This window comes from Chelonia mydas, chromosome 14, assembly GCF_015237465.2.
Source record: "Chelonia mydas isolate rCheMyd1 chromosome 14, rCheMyd1.pri.v2, whole genome shotgun sequence".
NCBI classification, from domain to species: Eukaryota; Metazoa; Chordata; order Testudines; family Cheloniidae; genus Chelonia; species Chelonia mydas.
Window position 1 is genome coordinate 3,187,976 of NC_051254.2, and position 24,295 is coordinate 3,212,270.

General features: G+C 47.8%; 1 protein-coding gene across 1 annotated transcript in view; it reads right to left on the bottom strand.

Moving 5' to 3' along the window:
* Nucleotides 1-24,295, bottom strand: part of NPLOC4 (NPL4 homolog, ubiquitin recognition factor) — a 42,304-nt gene continuing 18,009 nt past the window's right edge. Inside the window, exons 9-17 of the mRNA XM_037913942.2 lie at nucleotides 23,958-24,044; nucleotides 22,311-22,382; nucleotides 21,419-21,545; nucleotides 18,622-18,782; nucleotides 9,259-9,330; nucleotides 6,774-6,869; nucleotides 5,290-5,406; nucleotides 3,694-3,796; nucleotides 1-2,996 (exon numbers count right to left, since the gene is read on the bottom strand). Of these exons, the coding sequence (XP_037769870.1) occupies nucleotides 2,839-2,996; nucleotides 3,694-3,796; nucleotides 5,290-5,406; nucleotides 6,774-6,869; nucleotides 9,259-9,330; nucleotides 18,622-18,782; nucleotides 21,419-21,545; nucleotides 22,311-22,382; nucleotides 23,958-24,044 (993 nt within the window). The 3' untranslated portion in view covers nucleotides 1-2,838. The remainder of the gene's footprint in view (nucleotides 2,997-3,693; nucleotides 3,797-5,289; nucleotides 5,407-6,773; nucleotides 6,870-9,258; nucleotides 9,331-18,621; nucleotides 18,783-21,418; nucleotides 21,546-22,310; nucleotides 22,383-23,957; nucleotides 24,045-24,295) is intronic.

Sequence of the window (24,295 nt, forward strand, 5' to 3'; positions counted from 1 at the left end):
TTCACATTTCAGGCGCTTTTATTAGATTTTACTTGCAGGGCTTTAATTAAGGTAACTCCAGTCCACACCCAACACGCACACCTCTGCAAGCCGAAGCGCACAGAAAAGCAAGAGCAGCCATGGCCCAGGAGACTCACACACAAACCCAGAGACGGACAGACAGCCGCCTGCCCTCCCGGCAAACGCAGCCAGGCAGCAATCGACTACTCTTCAAACAGCAGCAGGATGGCGCGAAGGACCCTTCCACTGCGAAGGGTAGAAACCATGTCACTCCTGCCAGCTGTTCATGGGTTGCAGTGAAAGGGGTGGGATGCATCCGCACTGCCACGGAGAGTGCGGGGATGAGCTGTAAGAAGTCAAACTGTGTCCCCCACCCCTCCCCCCAGCTTGCCCACCCCACTACTGGCCTCCTGGAGAGGGGAAAAGGGGGAGCCCCGGCTGATGGGGTACCAAGGGTCTGTTTGACCCATTATGATCAGCCAGTCCTAGTTCCCCTATCAGTCTGGGAGGAAACAAACTCGCAGCATTATCCTGCCAAGGGGACCCACTCCTCCCGTTTCAACTGAGCTGCTGATGGCCACCATGGTTCTCTTTGGATAAGGAGAGCAAGGGCCTCTCTGAACAGCTGGGAAGGGCTTCCTTACAAGGCAGCACAGGAAACGTTGGGGCGTTTGAATGAGTACAATTGGAGAGAGGCAGCGAACCCCAGGGGCCGGGTGCTGCTCCGGGAATGGCAAACAGGTCAAAATGCCACAGTGGGGTCGCAGAGGGTCAGACACCACCTCAGCAAGACTCCGGGCGGGGGAAAGGCAGGCTTTCAAATGGCACTTCCCCATGCTAACAGACGCGCCTAGCCTGGGCTCAGGGGCTGGCCAGCTGGGATGCTCTTAAGGTCACTAAGTCAGCAAGCCGAGGAAGAACAAGACCTGCAATTCTGCCCCAGTGGGGTTAAAAACAGGAGCAGCAGCCGCCGCCGCCACGGGTCTAAATGTAAAGGGAGAGCAGAGTGGTGATTTAGTGGGAGACCTGCCCATTGTGGCCTGGCCCCCACAAACACCCCTGCTGTGGCCCCCAAGGCCAGCTCTGAACGTCAGACACTAAAGAGCACCTATCAAGACTGGACTGCTGCGAGCAGACCCAGGCAAGTTGGAAGGATGGAACATGCTGCATGTTTGCTGTGGGGCTCATTTCGCTCCAGTGGAGCGGATCAGCTGCTGAAAACAAAGGTGTGGGGCTCGTCCCTTTGCTTGGGCACCTGGGCTCTGGCTGCAGGACTGGGGCTAACTACCAAGCAGCCAAAAGGAAAAGAAGCCAGCCCAGGCCTGGGGGGGTCTAATGCAGAATGGGTGCCTTGTCTGTGCTGGAGCCAGGCCCTGCACTTGCTAATGCAAAGCGGACTTACAAGTTACATTCGCTTCTTAAGTGCCAGAGCCTCACTCTGTAGGGGGGAGATGGCCAAGGGAAGCAGCTCCTCCAGGGCAGCCCCCAAGGGACGACACAGTGGCTGGCAGATGGAGGAGACGGCAGTAAATGCAAGGCTGTGGTAATGGAAGGAGCATGCGCTGTGTTGCTGTGCCCGGCTTGCACCCTATGGTGGGCTGTGTCCTTAAGGGAGAAAGGCGTGAGTGAAAGGATGCCTGCTCCACAGAGCTGGGGCGGCTGCCCCATGGGCCCAGGCTGCCCACCCACCGCTTTAACAAAAGCGATAAGCCAAGGTGCCAGCCCCACCTCTAGTCTGGGACAGCGAGCTCCCTCTGCTTGTTCGTTGGCCCTTGGGAGATCTAGCAAGCAGGAGCAGACCCAGCCCACCCCGCCCCGCATGCCCTTTCAATCAGGATGCCATGGCCCTAGGCAGGGGAGAGCCGAGACGCGACTGCCAAATCCGCTTTGTGGAGAGAGGCCGTTCACCGTGCTTCTGGGCTGCAGTGAGGGGTCACCCAGGAGGGACAGGGCTCTTGGGTACACAAAGGGACGCCAGCTCTCCACTCGGATGCCAAGAGGACCACAAGCACTGCGGATGAGTGCTGGGGCGTGGCAGCTTTGCTCCTGGCCCAGCACTGGTGCTCATCGTATGTTCTCCAGCTGCAGACCATTTAGTCAACGCTGTAATTATGGTGGAGGCTCAGCCGAGTCAGGCACCGAGGGCTACAGAAAACCACTGGAGATGAGCCGACCGCTGACAAACAAACCAGGCATTGGAGGAGGAGTGCTGGGGAGGGGGACAGTGATCCCCTGCTAAGAGCGGCTGTGGGACCAAGCCATGCCTACAGCATCACTTCCTCCCAGGCCGGCACAGGGGAGCTGCACATCATGCAAGCTACTAGAGGGAGGTCAGCCCCTTGCTGCCATGCACCTGTGGAGATGGCCAGCCCAGCCACCCCACTTTGCCTTGCGCACCAGAGCTTGCTCAGCTCAGAGGGAGAAGCAGCTGCCGTCTAACTGGACCAGCCTCTGATGGCAGCACAAAGCCTAGAGAGAGCCCCTGGAGATGGCAGGATAGCCAGTCAGAGGACGACAGCGCAGGGAGATCTCGGGGGAGCTGAGTGTGTGGACACTGAAGCGAAGGGTCTCCTCATGCCGGGCTAACAGCGCGGGGTGTTCCAGCTTCCAGATGAAATCCCACCAGCAGCCAGCTGGCCTCCCCTCCCTATTGCTAGGCCCCGGAAAGGACAGTGCCGAGAGTCCTGCAATTGGAGACACAGACATGGCAGCCCCCCCTCACTTGGTCTGCCTCTTGTGGCGCATGGTTACGGGGAAGGGGGCATGAGAAACCATCCTGCTTTTTAACGGGTTTGCCTCTGTATTTTTAAGTCTGCCCCTAGCTCCAAGCAGCAGGGGCTAGGTCCTGGGAAGGCTGCACATCTCGCAGTGGCCTGTGCCGGGCTGGTTCATGAAGGTGCAGTGTTGGCAAGCCCACATGGCTGAGGATGCAGCATGTGTTGAACTGCCCATGGCACCATATTCATGGAGCCCCGAGACTTGGACTCCAACTGTGCCTGTAAGGGAGAAACAGAGCAGAGGTCAAGGCTGGGAAGAGGGGAGGAGTGGAGGCAGGAGGGGGAGCGGCGGGGCCTGACCTTGGGACCTCCGAGTCTAAAACCAGCAGTCTCTCCTGCCTCAGCTTAGAGGCCAGAGAAGCTCATGGTACTAAACCTGCATTCCCCACGCCTGTGCCTTTGCACCCAGACAGCGGGCTGGGTTCTGTGCTAAGCGTCAGCATTAGCAGGCGTCTGACCAAACGGGGTGGGTCGTTGCATGGCAGACTGCTTGCCGCTGTGATGTCACAACACCTATCCCAGGCAGGAGACTGAGGCAGACAAGGGCACCCAGAGATTTCAGCACTTCTGTCTCACAGATCTAGGATTGGCTCAGGTAAATCAGGCCAGTCTAACAGCACTCAGACCAGCAACTCCAGGGCCACCTCCCTACCGCAGAGCATGCGGATTGGGGGGTCTCTGCTTCACGCCACTGCCCTCCAGTGGCGCTCCTGACTTTGGCCCAGGAGGTGGGTACTGCTTGGGCCCCCAGGGCTCTGAGCCCCTGCAGGCCTTGGGAGCCAGCTCATTCCCACACTCTGTCCCGTGGGTGCATGGCTGTGCCACTCGGCAGCCAGCCCAGGCAAACCGCTTCATTGCCCCTCCTTGCTGATCCGGAAGGGAGATGTGACTCAGCTACAGGATTCTGGGGACTCACTACAGAGCTGTTCAATGGTGGCCCATTGCTCCGATTTCTTCCAGGTCTGCGCCAGCTCCTCGTTCCTGGTCCTCACTGCCTCCAGCAGCAAGCTGATGCTGTCCTGTACGAGAGAGCACACAAGTCTCAACCCAGCGCACACGGACCAGGGCTGCGCTCCTGCAAGCCCCTGCCCCCCGCACTCCAAGCTCCATAGTGAGTTTATTCCCCAGTGGCTGCCAGGAATTCTAAAAAAAACCCAAACTCTTTAGTTTGATCTTTCACCCTTTTACAAAGGTGCCATTCTGGGGACACAAGCAAGCGGACCCTCCCTGCTTCCAGTTTCTCCCCAGGGCTGACATACCCCGACACTTGGCCAAACAGAAGCTAGAGCAATTAATTCAGGGCGTGTCTATATCAGACCAGATGATCACAGTGGTCCTTTCTGGCTTTACAATCTATAAATGAATATATGCTGGAGCCAAAAGTCACTTGTTGCACCCCTCTGCACAGAAAAGTGGGCCAGAAGTATCTAGTAACTTTGTATTAATGTTAGGCTGTAAAACTTAGCAGAATTGGATGAAGCCACCATACACCTAATCAAGAAACGGAGACTTTACTCGAGGTCCAGGGCAGGAATAGCAGGAGGGCTTGGACAATAGTTTTGAGGTGTATCGGTAGGTTTACACAGGGGAAACTTGTATGGTGCCTACCTACATTAGGTCTGGCTCTAGCCATCTCATTTCAGGAGCACTAGATCACCTGTAGGGAGTTAAAACAGCCAGTCCACCGGCCCCCCTGAATGGCAGCTGCTGCCCATTGCTGCAGTGAACCTGCAAGAGAGCTAAGGCTCACTCACACTTTTATCACAAAGAGAAAAAAAAAATTCTGGACAAAATTCTGAACACAACACACACAAAATCCCCCTGATTGGTCCTGATCTCCAGCTGCCCACTGGCAGCCCAGCTGGGCTACACATGCTCAGTTTGTGGAATTCTCGAAGCTTCTGGAAAACACATGGCTTTTCTTGTTGGTCTGTTATTTACAAATGGGAAAATATGAGTGGTGCAGATGTTAACGGAGCGCCTGATACGCAGCCAAGCTCCTAGTGCCAAGCCAATACAGCCAGAGCTGCAAAGACAGGAAGTAGTTGTCCTGGAATAGATTTGGTGAGACTGATCTTGTTATCATTATAACAGGAATTTCTGATTCCAATACTTTTAAACCTTTCCAGCTATCCGAGCCGGAGCCAAGAGGCTGTATCCCGCCTGGGACCCTGCTCTCACAGCCACCACCATGCAGAGGCGGAGCAGGACTTCCAGAACTCAGACAAATCTAGCTTCTTACCACCAACCAAAAGGGTCACTGAGAAGGAAAGACAGTTGTCAAGCTGCATGTTCTCAGCAGGAACTATGGATAAACCAGCAAACAAGCTGGGTCTGAGAACTCAGATTGGGAGTAACAGACACACGGCGCTTTCCACCGCACATGCGACTTATGCTTCTGCCTCGATTCTGGAGGAGGAGGAGGAGGTTAGTGCCGGTCTGTCATGTGATGCTCACTGCGAGCCCTCTCTGCCTTTGTCATTAGCCAAAATCATGGTCTTCGATTACATACCTGCAGAGGCATGACCTCATTGGTGACCAGAAAAAGGAGCAGGTGGAAATCAGAGATGATGTCAAGGAAAACAGAGGAAGTGTTTTGAGATAGGTACGTGGCCAAGCTGTGGAAGTCCTGCAAAGATTGGAAAGGGGAAGAAAAACAATCCAGAAGTCATATTTCCTTACCCCAATGTGAGAACTTGATTTTTCCATTCAGATACACTGACAAAGATGATACTGGTAAAATTCCTTCCTCTATCAATAGACACAATTGCGATGCTCACTGACATCCTGAAATCAGAGAGCCTTGCAGACTGAATTGCAGCCTTTCACATTTCCAGAGAAAGGGAATCTGGAATGATTTAGACATCTGAAAGACCCCAGGGCATAGAGAGCTGAGCCCAGACACTGGAGCACTCGGAATGGCAGCAAGTCAGACAGCACCATCTCAGAGCCACGCCAGTTTGGGGCAGTGAAGGAACAGGGGCCATGGGAAGATAATGTCCCAGTGGAATCTTGGTGCCCCCGTCCGGAATGACAGTGAGCTGGCTACCAGGGTCATGCCCCCTGAAGCCTCCATCAGCCAATTGCGCTGAAGTGGAGTAGGCTCGCCAGGTGCAGAAGAGGCCAATGCGTCACAGCAAGGGGGAGAAGGCCAGGGTCAGGGGTGAGGAATCCTCTAACTGTACAGTCACACAGGCCGCAGTGCTGACTACTCCTCTACACAGCAAAAACCCTGACCTGCTAAGTGATACGTTCTAGCTGCCCCTCTCACAGCTTCTGCAGGAGTTTGTGTTTGTGCAGGGACTATGCACTTCGGATTCATTTTACGTCCAACTATTTCAGAAGAAATCTTTGCTACTTTCCACGCAGATCCCTTTTGAGAGGGACAGACCATTACTATTACCAAGTAACCCAAAATGCCCGCTGATTTTGCCAGCTCACATGTGGCTTAGGTAATTTGATAGCTGCCTCTTTCTGTAATGAGCAGTTCAGCTTTTTAAAACCATTCCACAAAAGCAGCCAGCATTCTCAGTGTCAGCACTAAACCCAGGAGCCACTGTAGGCCCTGCATGTTGTTTGACCCACCCCTAGCAGTGTGGGGAAGCAGTGCAGTTTGTCACATACAGGATGCACTCTTAACTGATTCTTGATCAAACAAACACCATGGGACTGGCAGCTCCTTTCTAGAAGTTACTTGCAAGAGGCAATTCTAGGCAAGCAAAAAGGCCTCATTCATATCACTGGGATGGGTGCGGATTGGCACATCCAGAAGGGATGGTTTATAGGGAGGTGCAAAGCATTCAGAGAGGGAAGTTTTGCTGAGCAGAGTGCCAAGCGTGGATCAAACTATGAGGAGACGGCTCAATGGAACAGCTGCTGCAGTCTCTCTACTGCTGTTCCCTTTCAGAGGGCTTAGTGTAAGGGACACATGGAGAAGATTACATCCATGTGTACGATTGTACAGGTAGGACACACGCACTTTAAAGCATTCCTTACCTGAGTTTCTCCCAGCACGTCACGGTTCTCAATAGGGAACGGATTTTGAGAAATAGAAAACGTGTAAACTGGATCCTTGGGGAAAGTTGTGGTAATCTAAAAATCCAAGGAAAAGGTATTAGAGCACAGTGCTGGGATGCTGAGTAGACAGGCCAGGCCTGATTCCCAGACACTGGAGACCTAGGCCCACTGCCTCCAATAGCTGAGAAACGCTGTGCACTTCACAGCGCAGCGTTCAGCCACGAAGGCCACACAGTGATTATTAGGTGGAACTTCTAGAGCCTTTTTCCCATTTCCAAGGAGATTTAATCAACACTTCCCTTTTCCAGGCTGGCCCCAGCATTCATAAACACAGCGAGCGTGGCATCCAACTCTCTCCTGAAAATGGGCAGGCTCAGATAGCCTGTGGAAGCACAGCAGACCTCCCCCCCACTGATCCGACAACTGTGCGTCTGAGGCTGGCGACTTGGACCCGGCTCTTTTTATGCATTGGAAGAATTACACCGAGGAGGTTGGATTAGAGAGGAACAGGGAGGCATTACTGAAATCTGCAGCTGGGACTTGGGGCCGTCTGAGAAACGAAGAAAGAGTTCTCCCAGATCACTTCTCCAAATACAAGGTTTTCTCTGCACGACGGGCAGCAAAAGCACTGAAGCAGATACAAGCTTTTATCCAAATGGTAAGTGACTTCCCCAACTGCTTAAGCATCCAAGTAGGATCTCCAGCCCGTCTCTAATCTCGTGCACCTTTCTGCCACTGGAATCAGCCATTCCAGCAAAGGATGAGGCCCCCCTCTGATGCAGGGTTTCCGAGTCTCCTTCTAATCTTGGAATCCCCTGCCATCGATACGCTCTTTGGTCAGCTAGCCCAGGCCCCCCAGTACCGTCACTGGGTTGGTGGGGACTTCGCCAGACGCAGGGGAGAATATGGCTCAGAAACCACATGCCTCCCATGCGAGCAAGTGGGCTTCTAAGTTCTTATGGGTGGAACTGAGCCATGTAGGGCTCAAACAAACACTTTGCCATCCGCTTCTGGCCTTGTGCATTTTATTAAATTGAGCTTTGTACGCACTATCCTGGGACTCACTAATATTCCCCCTCTTTGCTGCTGACATCACTTGGAAGGAGGGTGGTGGGTGGGCCCGAAGAACGGATGGGCAGGCAAGGTGCCTTTGTACTCTGATTCTGTGGCTATTAAAGTCTTATAAACAAAGAGCTTTTCAATCAGGGATGTGTGTGGTTTGTAGTTGACACCAAAGGTGCAGAAATAACATCCTTTGCAATATAAGCCAGAAAAATACTTGGTTAGGGGTTTTGTTATTTTATTTTATTTTTTAAAAAGATGCTTCAGAAATTCAGTTTTCATCATTCCAGAAGTCTCCTAAGGGCATGTTCTGTCAATCTGTTTTCATCTTAATTACACCCCAGGTAGTCCAAAACCAGATGCCTTTACTGCCGGGGTAATAAATACATTCCAGTGCTATCAATTGGAATGGGCTCCACACAATGGGTCCCATTGTTCCAAACGCAATACTTCACTGCAGAAATCACGTGTCAAAGTCTTCAGCCCAAACGCAGCTTTGACAAGTAACACACCCCACGGAAAAAAACCAACAAAGAGGAAGAGCAAGTGTTTGGTTTCCAGTCCACCTGCTTCCCCACATCTGGGGTTTCCTGGGGCAGTGCTTAGGACATTTGTATTCACGCTAGCACCAGCTGGAGTGGACCAGTCGCTTTGAATGGATTTAATCATTGGTGGCACCACCTCCACTCCCGCAATATTTTCTGTCATCTGAATTATCTGCCTCCCAGTCTCCCATCCAGGAAAGGCCCCCATTAAAATTGAAAGACAGTGGCAGAGTTTTAACACTGCTCCCAAGTGTGTTGGCAGGCAGGACTCTCAGACCAATTGCCCTTTGGCTCCCAACACTCAAGGATGCATAGCCCAAGAAACAACACTGCTCCCTGGGGGGACACATTCAGTGGTGGGCAGATGGGACCTGAACACAGAACTGCAACTAGGATTCAGTCTCCAGAATGAAAGCATTAGGAACTGGCAATGAAGGAGCTGTAGGCCTTTTCATACTACAAACCCAGCTTGCTCATCACTGGAATGAGCAGTGTTCTTAATCACTGCTACAAAAGAGACAACTGGAGCTTTCTAATTAGCTCCCAGTGATTTAATGCCCAGCATATCCATGGGGCTTACTGCTTCCTTCATCTGATGGATAAATTCTGTTTCATAACAGCAATAAGACACTCCAGGCGGCGCCTTTTGGAGAAGTAAATGCATTTCTCTGGCACCACATCACCACCCACCCCCGAGTGTTGCACTCACACGAAAGCATGCTGACTGCTGCACTCTCAGGTTTAAAGAGTTGTTTAAAGAAAGCAAACTCGAGTTAAAACCTTCAGACTTTGTGGATTTTTCAGAAGGTTCGGTGATGCAAAAGGAACTCTGCTTCAATACTGCAGCGAATACTTACATCTATGATTAGGTACTCAACAGGGAGCGGGCGAGCCAGCTGAGTGATCTCGTTGCCAAACTTGTCTATGTCCTGAAATAAGAAGAGCACAGTTAGTGAACTGGATGGAACTGATGTAGACCATATGGATCCCTGAGCTGGAACACCCAGATAGATTTGGGGCTTTTAAACTATTAGGACTGTTTTGCAGATTTATGAAAGATACAGACAGCTATTCACTTTCCTCTGTCATTTTGTTGGGTGGTAAGTTACTGTTTGAAGGGCAGATGTGTAGCTGTCCCTGCAGTTGAGGCAACACTGGACACGATAGCTGCACTTCGAACAGCATCCCTGCTTCTCAGATAATTCCACCCCAGATCTCAGTTGATGTTTGAAGCAGACAAGCCAAAAGACGCCGTATTCATAACGAAATGTCCCCTTTACACCACAGCTGGACACAAAACTGACTTTCTGCACAGGCTGAACGGTCAGGTCAACGTGCTGGAGTCTCCACTCAAATTACATGTGCTCGTGCCCAGCAGGGTCTATTCAGGGCCACTGGAAAACCAGCCACTTTTTCCTAAATACACAGACCTGGAAAAGCCACACAACCTGGCAAAGCCTAAACTTGTTTTGCTTTGTCACATGAACTGAACATAAAGTTTAATTATGAAGAAAAATGGCCAGCATATGTTCATTAATCATGAAATGACAATTAGACTTGATTTATGTCAAACACGCTGAGTTCAAACAGCTTCAGAAATAAATGAATAAGAACTGACTCTTCATTACAGATTCTGTAAGAGGGGACTGTATTTTCTACCTAAATCATCCCTTCACGTGATATAAATCATTCATCAAGCCTCACATAAATCACACATCCATGATTTCCAGTCACAGACCTTATGGAAAAGTTCACATTTGCTGAGCTTTCTCAGAGTGGCTGGTAGGCAGAGCCCATGGCAATTACACAGACTCATACAGGGCTCTCGCTCCGGCATGCTCCATTTACTTCCTGGGGAACGCTGTAAAAAGGCCATGAAATTTGTCCCTCAGCCCCACATTGCAGACAGAGGGGGTATCTTCTGGGGTTTTGTGAAGAACTCCTAAAACGGAGCCAGGAAGCAACACTTCACAGAGACACTCATGGAGAACACTGTCCCTTTGAAAGCTACATTTTCTGGCTTTGAATATGCTGCTACGCTCCCACTAGTAACATTTCTCAGTTACTCTAGTACAGCGATTCTCAACCTATTTACCACTGTGGGCCACATATGTAGCTTTCTGTGTGTTCTGTGGGCTGCATCCACACAATATATATACACATACACACTACCTGTATGGCCCTGAGGGTGTCACACGGGCCGCAGCGGTGTGCTGACTGGCCAGCAAGCGGCCCGCAGGTTGAGAACCACTGCTCTAGTATTTCTGTATCAGAAACATGCAGCACTGTAACCAGCACCCCCTGCTGTCGCTCTGGACAGTCCCCACACGCTCAGTCAGTCACATGCTCAAGCACGCTTTGGCACGCTACTTTGCTTGTAGAAGCCAATGGCACCCGTAAACGCCATGTGTCCCTGGAAATAGTTCCCCCTTTGTAGAATCAACCGTCCCGTCTTTGAAGTTTCCTTTACAAGTAATTCTGATCAGAATCATTTCTCCTTGAACGTGACAGGTTGTTGGCCCCCTGGTTATTTTAGCAACAAGCCTGGTTGCTTGTGGCCTTAGATCTCCCTGGCTCTGACAGCAGCAGCAGGAGATGTGGAGCCTTTTCAGAGGGATCACAGGGCCCGAAAGCCAGCCTGCGTCTAAATCTCAGCAATACTGCAAGAATTAGGAATCAAATCCAATCAAGCTACATCAGTTTCCCAAACACTCTCCTGCCCCTGCAAGAAAGAACCTGCAACAACTCACACATAATTAGCCCATCTGGAATTCATTTTCAAATCTAATTAAGTTCTAATATGCAGAAACATTTTTCCAGCACCTGTTCGCTTTAATCTTCCCCTCTGGGGATTTCCATGTTAAAAGCCTTCTTTTTAATGTCATGCTACTAAGGCTTGAAAGATATTTTCTAAAATTGTTACTACCAAATTGACACCTAACACCCCCCAGCTAAAGGAAGTGTCTGTGCCTCCCTCCTTGTGGAACGAAGTAGGCACCTTCCTCCTCCCCACAGGTACAGTTTTATTAGGCAGTTACATTTTATAGCCCTAACAAATGTCAAGCTGGGAGGATTGCTACGAGATCACTCCAAATTTGGCAGTCACCAGAGCCCTAGCAGCCTTTATCCACATATGTGGTATGCTATTACTGTAACTCAGGACTCGGGGATTCCCAGTGCCACACGCTCTGCTTAGCAGCCACAGCTCCAAATGGAGGGCAGCAAGGAGTTAATGAAGGCTCAAATTCTACTCGCTGTCTGGACAAGAATCAAACAATAGGCCCCAGAGGAATTGGGCAATGAATCATACTAGAGACAGGAGTGGAGATCAGCTCCTGCAATCCCAACATTTTGAAACAGTTTGACCTAATGGTACTGCAGCTTCTGTCTCCCAATAGGAAAATGATTAATCCATCAGCATGGAGAAATACCCATTAACCAAGGAAGTTACTCTCAACTTTCTCATGCTTCTGCTGGCAAGCTGGCTGCAGGGCTTGCAATATGGACAGGGCAGCTCAGGAAGAGTTCAGATTCTCAGTCACTATGGATCAACGTATGTACAATCAACCATGCACTACGGGTGAGAGCAATACTCCAAACTCTCCTTTGCCATGATGCATACAAAAAAACTTGACAGCAATTTGGATTGCTAGTCATCTGAGACCGCCTACCATGCTGCCCAATATCATCCCACTTGTATTCCCCTCTCTGTCTGTATCCACCTATTGTCTCTTGTCTTACACTTAGATTGCCCTTGCAACAGGGACTGTCTCTGTGTTCTGTGTTTGTACAGCGCCTAACACCATGGGGTTCTGGTCCTTGACTGGGGCTCCTGGGGTCTACGTACAACTAATAAACAACAACAAATGGACCAGGGCTCCTTATTCTCCAAGGGAAGAACCTTTTAATATGGAGACTCATTGACACTGATGATATTCTCCCTCATGATCAGATCTTCCCTGAGTTTATGCTGCTTATGTTGCTTTGGAGTTAGACCAAGTTTATTTAGCTCTTTTCGCCTATAGATCTGAGTGTTACACTATGAAGGTAAGTGTCATCCTCGTGTCACAGATAGGAAATCTGAGGCAGAGGTGAAGAGACCTGCCTACGCTCACACAGCAGGTCAATGACAGCACTGGGAGCAGAACCCTGGAGAGTCCTGACTCCCTGTCCAGTGCTGTCTCTACTAAGCCACGCTGCAGTCTCCCACAGGGATATTTCTGAGACTGAAGGAAGCCCTTCCCAGCTCCAACACTCACAGCCTGGAGAAGGCCAATACAAGTGGTTATTAGTAGCATATTACACGCACACGCTTCCTCTTAGCGCAGACCTAGCAACAGACTTTTCACTTCCCATCACAACGGCATTCTAATGAGAACACACTCACTCAAGATGCTGTAAAAATCCATGGGGCCTGCTTTTGATTATTTAATCTTATTTAAACTGCTATGGGCACAGAACTAGCCAATTTTCTGAACTATGCTAAGAACTGCCATGTGCTTTCTACTCACTGAGAGGCAGAAGTGCTTCCTGGTACAGACCAGGTGGTTACTGTAGGACAGCTCTCTCCTACCAGCTGAGACAGGGTGACCTTTGAACATCTATCAAGTCTCTTACTGCTGGGAACTCTCTGCATGTGGCAAGCTTTTGCAAGAAGAATAAACCCAGTGTCCTTCCATCCTCCCCCACAACTATCCATGGTTGGGGACAGAGAACTCTATATTCAAGGAAGCTCCTCCCACAAAACAAAGGCATGCACAAGAGGAGAACCTTTGTGGTATGAGGTTAAGATGGTTAAGATTAAGATGGAAACACCCCCTGGTCCATTCTCTGGCCATTCCCGAGCAATGGCCGGAAAGAGCAGTCACCACAGCACCCTTCTGCAGGTTTTGAAAGAAGAACAAAAACTGGATTGCAGAGCACTCTTTTCTCCACTTACAAGAACGTTCCTCCATGTTTTGGTTGCTCAGAGAATTCCCGTCATCATAACCTGCAGGGACTCCTCTAACAAAGGCCAGAGGTGCAGTCGTGTTGTATGTAACAATTATCAGACTTTCAAGTTTTACAGACAGGAGGAGAGGGAATTTATAAATTGAGCACAAGTAACACAGTCCAGTCCGAGACTGGTATTGGCCTAGGAGAAGTTGGGGTTGGTAATCCCATTTGGCCTTAATAAAAAGCGGCAAAAGGCTGTCAAGTCACTCCAAGAGCTGGATGGAGTGGGGTTTTCGAGAGCTTGAACGGAAACGAAAGTTGAACAGCTGATGCTTCTCGCGCCGACGCTGCACGAAGCTGAGCGGTCGTCCAAATTCAAAGACCAAACCCACTGATCTCTGGCATGAGGGGAAATGTCCCTTTTGTAACACAAGCGTCACTAAAAAGGGCTTTAATCTTTCCCCATCCCAGAGCAAGTTTCTTGGATATTAAAGCAACAATAAAATGTAACACACAACAAGGATGACATCTTCTTGTTTGTGCTGAGATCCCAGGCATTTGCCTAAAGTTGACAGAAGAATCTAGTCCCACAAAAGTACCAACCCATGACTACTTAAATGCTTCAAAGGGTCCATAAAACTCAGAGCTCTCACTTTTTTGCTCCACTTGATGAAATGTTGAGACATCCATGAAATAAGAGTCCTGCCGTGCTACCACCGACTCCAAGACAGCGCTGCAGCCTGGGGTTCGCTGGGGTGCACAACAAAATGACAGCTTGATAATGGAAAGCCATGAATTCTGCAGACTAGGTGAAGGCAGCTTGAAGAGTTTGCAGCATTCACACACAATGTGCAGCAATGGTCATAGGCACAAAGCACCCAGATGACTGTAAGGATACATACACCATCAAATTTCCAAAGGTGCTGAGCACCCACCGCTCCCACTGACTTCGATCCCATTATCAGGCCCCCAATGTTTAAGTTACATTCATAGCTTAAGCAAGATGGATAGATGCACTTATTTACTTCCCGGAAATACACGAAAACAGTGAGGAGACAGAAGACAGAGGGCAGGGACTTCTAACGTATTAGGATAAACCCAAGCCTTCTGCAGTCCTGATACAAAGTGGAATCTTTAGCCTGCCCATACTGCTGGAAAATGAACTAAGGAGGAGGGTTAACAATACCCTGGTATCTCGAGCTACAGGAGAGAATGGTTATCATAATTACAGCCATTGTGTGTCTACATATTGAGAAGAGAGGAGGCCTTGAGCAGATTGTGTGGAGTTACTGTTGTTGAGAAGTGCTAACCGGTTTTTCTGCAACATCGTAATATAACAGAATGTTGCACTGCAACACCTGATAGTCCTCACTAATCCCGCACTTCGAACCACTGGGTTTACCAGTGGGATGGTTTTTCCTTTCGAGTTGATCATGATGAGAAAATTATTTAGCAGAGTAATTTATATTCCTGGTCCTGAAAGCCCCCGATTTTCACTCCAGAACACATTTACAGCTTTCACACCGCACAGACTGAATATCCACTCAGAGAAAGCGCCATGCTGCCAGTGCTAATGGGATGGTTTCTGTGAGTAGCAGGGCAAGAGGCCAATACAAAGAGAAAGGTAAAGACATTCAGGAATCACAAGGCAAACGGCTAAGGAAAAATACTTTGGTTTATGAAACAGAGCAAATCTGGTGCCATCAGTTTTCCTGTTTTCATGATATTTAAGACATGTCTACAGCTGATAGACCATTGAGATAAGTCACACTTGTTCACATGGGAATCTTATTTTCAGCAACAGCTGTAACACACTGAGGGGCATGCTAGCCTCTGACCCCGTTCCACAAATGCATCTTGATATGCGCCATACAAGAAAGCCTTGATGAATGAAGAGAGCTGTTATTTTGCCTTGAAGCACCTCTTTGCCTGCTTGCCAGAGTCCTCGAACCTGTAACACTCTCACTAATTTCTCCCAGCTGTATGGCTTTGATCCCTGACACAGGCTTCTATTTCTGCAGCATTACTAACTCAGAGAAATTTCTTAAGTCCTTTCAAAAGCATCAACACCACATATTAAGAGTAAAGATACAAGATCTTTTCCTTATGTGATGAGCAGACTGTAATACACTTGCCGCTTTATATTTCTCCGGCTTTACACGGGTCACCTTTTCCTACTGGCAGGAATTTAAGATGCATCTACTCCTTTATGCAACTAGTGGAGACAGGAATTTAATAGTTTCCCCTTCCACATTCGGATGCTAAATTGTTCTATAAATATATTCCACACTACACAAACATTGGCTTCTTGGTTCTCATCCAACCGTCACAATAAACTTACATTAATATTGCCCCTTTCATCCTAAAGTGCTTTTCAAGCTGATGCACACACTACATATATGAATTATTCTTGCTCACCAGTGAAACAGTCAACTGAGGTGAAATGTGGCAGCTGCTTAAGAGCCCACAGCAACCCTGCACGACAGCTTAGGGCAGGAAGCAAAAGGCTGAAGCATAAAGGTAGACAGACTAATTATCAAGCTGGACATTGTCTGGTGACCACAGTGCTTGAGCAATGCTCCTGCTATCATGCTGACAGGCGTGGCCAGGGTGTTACATTACTAACCATCTTTGTCTTCTCACTGCAAGGCCAAATCTACTCAGGACTCTTGCTCCCAACAAAATGCATAAGCAATGCTTCGCCCAGCTTGCTGTCACACACCCAGTGACTATGAGGTAGTGTCTCTGACCTCAGGCCTTTTTGCATTTAATGAGACCCAAATGGTCTTTAAAACCAGAAGTGACTAAGCTTCCCATCAGTTTAAAAATGTTCCAGAAAAAGTAAAGGTACTGGAGCCAAACATGTTTGAATTCAAAGGACAACTACACCCACTAGAGCGCCCCTCAAGCCTTCCCGAAGCACATAACGAAAAAGACAATTATGGGTAGGAGTTATAAAACATTTGAAATAATCTGAAGACTGACCCAATGAATCACTGGTTCATGGAAATTTCCACAGATTGCTGGAGTAATCTGTGATCACTTTGTTTACCTCCATTGCTTCAGGTTAAAAAGTAGAGTTTCGAACCTGCTGGAACATACACTGGCTTCTTGCGACTCTGAACGTTAGCATGCAGCATTCTGCAATGCCTCTGGACGTGGAGACATGGGCTGTGGCCAATGCAATGCTCCTCCTTGACCTGAGCTGAGTCGTTGCTTTCTGAGATGGAACACTGCATGCAGGGATCGGCAGTCAGCAGGAGCTGCACCTTCACATTCAAGACAAGCGCAACTGCACCAGCTTTATTTATTCAAATTAGGCACAGCCCATGGCCTCCGACAAGGTGCCAGTGAGACCTTCAGTTGGCCATTTGGGCACCCTTTGGGAATTGCCTGTATGCTGTTGGACTTAGAATCAGCTTCATTGGTGAGAACACACTTTACAAGCACCACAAATGGGGAAAGACTGCTAGAGCGATAAAGAGATGTGGCTGGAAGGTGTTTCACAATTTCAGGTGGCATCAGGGTAAGCCAATAGCGTGGTATTGACAGGAAAACACCGTGCAGAGCAGCTCACCAATCAGCAGTTTCCTGATCTTCACTCAGCACCACTTTGGGGCACACAAAAGTATTCCTGCAAGATTTGCTAATGGTGGTGTATGCTGCCCTCATTTTAACAGCGCCAAACAAGGCAGCCTGGCCTAGCCTACACTTAACGAACAGTCTCAAATATGACAGGAGGAAGTGTCACAAGCAGACCAGATCACAAACATCAGATATAAACAAAGATGAGATAGCTGGCTAGGATGATGGATGGCCAATTCCTTAGCAAGCATCTCTGTTAACTTCATTTTCTCCATCCTTGTTCGTGAAGCACCAAAACACAGCAAGCAGAATTTCTGAGAAGCAGCACCATTATTCTCACCGAGATCCTATTCTTACTTTTCCAGCCCAATTCTGGAGAGGCAAGAGGTTTGAAAAACTCTAGGAACAAATGTCTAAAGTGAATACTCATCTCTAACAAAAGCTACAGAATCCATACATACAGTAGTCCAGTTACTGACAGGGCTTTTGCATGCCACACTGCACGTACGGTTCTGATGGCCTAATCCTCTTGTAGATTCCTGCTCTGAAAGTGGGTTGAGTCCCACTGTGCATCAGGAGGGGCTTCTGAGGCTTATCATGTGACCCAAGAGAAAGTACCTAATAGCAGGCACTAACTGCAGCACCAGAGAGAGAAAAGCCAGGGCTGTGGAATTCATTCCCAGCGGATGCTGTGAAAGCCAAAAGTATAACTGCATTCAAAAAAGAACTAGATAAGTTCATGGAGAATAGATGCATCAGTGGCTACTAGCCAGCATGGTCAGGGATGCAACCCCATGCTTGGGGGTGACCCTCAACCTTTGACTGCCAGAAGCTGAGAGGGGAAGACAGAGGTGGCTATCTCCAGAACGGCTGTTCTGTACACTCCCCTGAAAGCTCTGGCACTGGCCACTGTCAGAGACGGGATACTGGGTTCGATGGACCATTGGTCTGACCCAGAGTGGCCGTTCTTATGTATTCCCATCCCTGCTTTTTTTTTTTTTTTTTTTTTAAAAAGTCTACTAACCCCTTCCCTTCCCTATTTTTGTACTTGCAGGCTACTGTTCCCCTTCGGTTGGGGTATGTGTGGTCTCTCTCTCCTCTGGTTGGCGGCTCTATTTGGGCAGACTGGGCCTTATTTTCCATTTTCCTGCTCAGTGTGTTATTGTAGAGTGCCTGATGCTGTTCTGTAGGTGTCTTATAAAAGTATTACATACAATAAATTCTCACCGTCTCGTTAGAAACCTGCTTTTATTGCAGCTTTAACTTGGTGCCTCACTTTGCTTCAGTGCACAGTGTGTGTAAATGTAATTGGGGAGAGGAGGAAGCAAATACACTCAGCAGGGAATTAAAAGTCAACAGAGAAGCGTGGCAACCACTGCCAATAAACACAGAAGATGTGGTTAATTCAGAGTGCCTGCTACAGGCCCTACGTGGATCACTGCAGACCTCATTTATAGGCTAGATAGCCAATGCCTACTACTGCACTGGAAACCTTAACAGCACTTTTAGGAGGAGGAAATTAAGCTTACACAATTGCTTCCTGTGGACATGCCGTGAATGGTTACTACCGAAAATAGTTCAAAACCTCAAAGCGTCCTGTCACTGAGTTGGATACATCGAGTTCCAGACCCTCAGCAGAACTACCCCTCATGCTCTCTTTCACGCACATTTTGGCTGTTATCTTTAGTCGTAACCCTTACCTTATAGAATACGTCAGGGACATATTGCTCACTGCTGGACTCCTTCGCGTAGCCGAGCTCCGGTGCATCCCGGCACGGCAGCAGGCACTCATCCCGTACCAGAGCCATGCACTGATTAGAGACTTGGTAACCCTCAAAGTGGACCTGGTTGTCGGGACCACCTAGAATAGAAAGTAACTTTTAAACCACTCCAGTGGAGGAATTGATTTATTTTTGTAAGTCACCCCTGGACAGCATTACGGTTTAAACAGCCAGGTTAAAAATGACATTGGCTTTAGATATTAATGCAAGTTGTGTCCATGGTTTGCTATATTAGGAAGTACTTTTAAACAGGCATTCCCATAAATGTCCTATATTTACTTTATGCTGCACCCTGCTTCAAGAGCATTTTCACAGCTAAACTAATGGTTTCAATTTCTGGGGTGAAACCCTGGCAGGACTGAAGTCAATGGGAGTTTTGCCATTTATTTAATTAGGCCAAGATTTCAACCTTGGTGCCTTGCAAGCCTCCCTCTTCATCAGAAAAACTCTTCAAAATTAAAACCAAGAATATAGTTCCTACTGTCCTGTTTTATTTCTGTGCACTAGGAATTAAGGTCTACACAACAAATTCCAGGCTACAACAACTTAGGTTGATCACCTGGCAAACATGGCTATGTGCAAAACCATAGCATTTTCTCAGCCAGGAATGGATGGGTCAGGGGAATTCTGACACACACAACCAGAAGCCAAGACACTAGCTGCAGGTGGCTTTGTCATGGATCACCAAATCAGTGCTTTAATTTGGCTAGTTTAAGCATCAGCAGGCTGTCCACTACTAGAACCTGATGAGATATCAGAGAGAAAATTAGGCATATATAAATGGTAAGAGTCTGCTGCTAATCTGTGAAGCGGGACGCTGTGAAGGGAAGTGAAATGAATCCATGCAGGGGATCTTAAAAAGGCAACGTTGATGGTGCAAACCGCACATTTACATTTATACTGCATATAAGGAACAAACCAAGTGCTTGTACAGAAACGTGATGGGAAATTATCTGGACCAGATGATCAGAAAAGGAAACATTCATTTCCTAGCCTCTGATTTCTAGCCTCAGTCTCACTCTGCTCTGGGGCAAACACTCCCAGAAATGAAACGTGGGCCAAGACACGAGGAAGGCCTGAACAAAGTGAACCACCATTTCCTCAGTAAAACACCTTGTTTAAAAAGGGATATACACATTTATCTTGTAAGAAAAGATGAATGTGTTTAGCAGCCCGGAATGTGTGAGGCAGCTGTCTGATCACATGGACCTTTTACTGAAAAAGGCCCCAGAAACATCTATAAAGCTTGGGGCTCAGAGGAGGCAATATAATATTGCACTTTGGTTCTTTACATTGGAATTCATGCTTTTTTCATTGTTTAAAATAGACCCCCAGAACCTGGTTCAGGGAAACCTTAAACAAAAACATCTGTGTCATCTTGGAACCGAATGGCAGATTGAACTTTTAAGGCTGTAATTTCCCCAGCACATGCCAATGCCTCCATGAATTGGCCATATGTATCAGACTATTCTACTGTACTCTTCAGAGGGTCTCTGTAAAAATCTCATGTGACAGAAGCCTGCAAGATGCTTTACTTTACATATTTTATTTAGTTGACAAAAACATTTCACACGCTTAGGAAGATTCCGAATTTCACTTTGAAGGTTTTTTTCTAGTATCTGTTTCTCACTGATGGATACTCGAGGGAATTAACGGTGCCTGGCTTTACAGTGAACCATCACAAGTAACTTTCAAAACCCCAAAATTCTTGTGTCCCAGTACTGCAGCCTCCATCATTTCAGCTTACAGGGCCTGTACATAAGACCTCTGGGAGCTAGAGAATGGTGTTCCTCAAATTGTCTAGAATACATCGCCACTGCTGGGTAGCAAGAGCGTGGAAGTCAAAGCCACTTCTCATGCACAGCAGTGCTCTATCTGGTACTCTGGCCTCTTCCACTCTTCCTATGGAGCTAAACTTAGAAGAGATTAATTAGCATGGTCTAACGGACTGAGTACTGGACAGGGAGTAAAGAACTCCTGAGTTCAAGTCCTGGCTTGGCAGCCCATGGCCAGTCACCATCTCTGGGTCTCAGTTCTTAATGTGCCAATACTCATTCTATACCTCACTGGAGAGACGCACGGTTACTGAGTGCAGAATGCTTTGAAGATGTGGCATGTGATGCAAGCACTAGGTATTATAATTCTATTAGCTCAAAGTAACTAAAAAAGAGATAGGGCACTTGAGAGAGAAGTGCCTCCCCGAGCACAATTGCACTCAATTGGTTGAAATCTGTTTTATGAATCGGGTCTCGAGTTCCACAAGTCCATATCCCCTAGCCAGGGGCTCGGGCTGCTGTTTTTTGTGGAATCTCAAGAGCACGTTTTTAAGAGAGGTTGTAACGTTTAAGAAACAAACAGGCCGTCACCCTTTCACCATATGGTATTTGTTGTTAATGCTAATTCTTTTCACTCCTGGTTGAAAATTCTATGGAGGTGAAGTAAGAGAGCGTGTGGGTGGGGGTGTACACTCCATTGGTCCTAACAGCATTGAAGGGGCCTAGGGAAACATGGAGTAAGGGAAATCTATTCTACTTGATGGGTTTGAGAATGACCTAAAACTTGTTACTAGGACTGATGGGAGACAGTTTGAAAGATTTCAGGTGGTCAGGACAGCCTGTAGCTTGATGGGGAAGAAGTGCATGTTCCTTTGGGATGACCACAAGAGAAAATCCCAGGGGAAACGAGGGTTTAAGGGCAACTCTGTGCCAGTTGATACCTGTAGCCATAACAGTGACAAATTTGGATCCAAAGTGACCATCTGGAGACAAGCGACATATGTTGGGATGCCGGTTCTGAAAGTTTCCAGCAGTGATGCACTCTTCTGCACTTAAAAAATACGTGTCCTAGGGAAAAACAAAACCAAAACACGGAAAGATGACGGCGCGATGAGATGTGCCCCACCTCCATTTCACTGGGCTGCCACTGAGGGTGCCCTGCTAAAAATATGCTTCTGAGTACAGCATCTGTGAGAGCTGTGCCTGGAATACTACAAACAGAGGGCATAAAGGACTGAATACAGGGGACTAGGCCAGAGTCCTAATCCTGGTTCTGTCCTGTAAATCATTTCCCCTCCCAGTGCCTCAGTTTCTCCATCTGGGAGATGGAGATAATATTGACACATCACAAGGAGATAGGAAGGTTGAAGTTTGAAGATAAAAAGCACCATGCAAATATTACACTTTAAGCACTCTGAGGTTTAGACAGCAATGCAGTCTCCAGAAGATGCAATTCTGATTTGCTCACCAAACTCTCACCCCTTACGTGAACCTGCTCCTGCTCCCTACACTCTGCCAAAGTGTCTCTTAACTAATCTTTCTGTCTCAGGAGTGGGGGAAGGAGACTTTGTGCTGCTTCATATGCTTGTGGTGGGCTCCCAATCAGCATTCACTGATCACACTGCTACTCCTTCAAATGCCTCTGAAGAGCCAGGTGCACCATGAAACAATGTAATTCCAACATACACACCCCACCCTACACTGCATTGGCTAGACTTGTGTCATCCGTTTCAGCTCTTCAGGGCAGGATTCTGCTGGGCAGAGCCTGCATTTATGATGCTCTATAAACAACAATAAATACAGAAAGTAATTACTGATGCTCTTGCTTCTCACCTTGTTTCTGCTGTATCGAACAGTCCCCTTCCGTGTATCTTCAGAGACCAGATCCGTAAATATCCAGCCAACCTTTGAATTGAAACAAAACAACCCCCCCCACCTTTTTTTTAAAAGGCAGTCTCTTTCACTCGTACGAGATGTTCCTCCACTCTCCCTGTGAGGGCCTGCTGTGCAGCACCCGACGGAAATGACTCTCCCAGATGCGTCGTGCTCATCTGAACACAACTTACACATCTGTAATGTCAGCTAGCCAGCGGAGGGGACTTGCAGTTCTTTATGTCTTGCTGGGGAATTTTTTCATGGAAAAACCTGGAGGCTCCAGGCCTTCCTTCACCTCCCCCACAGCAAAAAGCCATTTGCTGTGCAATATTCAGAATGAAACAGCATCAGCAACACCCGGAGATGACACCATGTCTCAGTGATCTCATTTTCTGACACTAGTAGTCACTCGTTAACATAAAGCTAACATTTCCCACTCAATTCTAAAGTAGCCCCAATCCCAGCCTGCTCTGCTCAGAGACGCAATTTATTCATACCTTTTCACTGCATATATACTACAGATATCCTCTTTATTCAAATCCTCCCTTGCAACTCACTTCTCCAATATCAAGCCGTTCAACTAAGAAATGCTGCTACTCGCAGGGAGGCCATGAAACAGATGAAGCATGCACCACAGATCTGCAGCCAACAGTCATTAACAGTAATTTTTAACCCTGGTGATTTTAACAGAACCAATGTGAGGAACAAAGGAAAAACTGGAGTCAAATAACATCCACAGATTCCTTGCTTCAGACACTGGCAGTAAGACACAGATTTTATCTTGAGAGAGCAAGAGAGCTCACCACAGACGTGTGAGTACTCCTGCCTCTGAGCAAGACCTCCAGCTTGAAAATATTCAACATCAGAAAATCTCAGAACATTCAATACTTAGTGGTAGCATGGCATTGTGAGTGATACCCTCAGACAGCCTGGAAAATTAAATATAGATCTGAAAGTCATCTGCATACAGAGGACACTGAAATCCATGTGTCTTGATTAAATCACTGACAGGTTGCAGATACAAGAGACATAAAGGACTAAGAGCTGAACTCCACATCTAAATTGTACACAAGATAATTCTTGCCACATATAGCCCCAAATGAATACTGAGAGACAGGCACTGTGGTTTTGATAGCTGGAATCCTGACCAAAAAAAACTCCACACAACATCTCAAAGAAAGAATAAAACCCGCAAGAAAACGCAAACCACAACTATGCCAAATTAGCACCTGCCAGAGATGTTACAGAATGTGTTCATCTGAGGGGAAAGCAAGGAGAAGTTTGGTTTCAACTACTCTTCTTATCCCTTTGATACTCTTCTAATCCCTTTGATGTCATTCAAACAGAGGACTGCCGAGCTGAGCGGAACAGCCCTGCTGTACTGCTCAGTATTTATGCACAGAGAAAAATTCTTATTTTACTTTAACACCTGGAAGCATAAGAGCTATTGGCCCCAAGTAAACATAAGCTAGATTTCAAAATGTGCCCAGCCTTAATTTAACCCCATCAAGCCAGGGAGAACCGATGTGAGAGGAGTCACTGCTGCAGAGAGAGACCCAAGAACCCCTTCTGCCAGACACATGTTAGCCAGGAACATTTTCCTACCTTTCTCAGGCCAAGTTTTGCAGCAATCTCATCCACAACCTCGGCTTTCGGATCTTCTAGGAGCTCCAGGCTGTTCTGTGTGCCAATCTGTAAGCAAACAACAGAACTGGCTCATAAAACAGAACATTCAAAATCCAGAGCAAACCAGTTCCTATCATTCTGACCATTTCAAGAGAGATTGTCTAGTGGGTGAGGCAGGGGGCTGGGAACTCAGCTGCTGGGTTCCATTCCCAGCTCTGCCACTGACTTGTGAAGACCCTGGGAAAGCCAGTTTATACCCACCTCACAGGAGTCCTGAGGCTTAGTCTGCAAAGCAAGAACAAAGGGGCTCTATATAG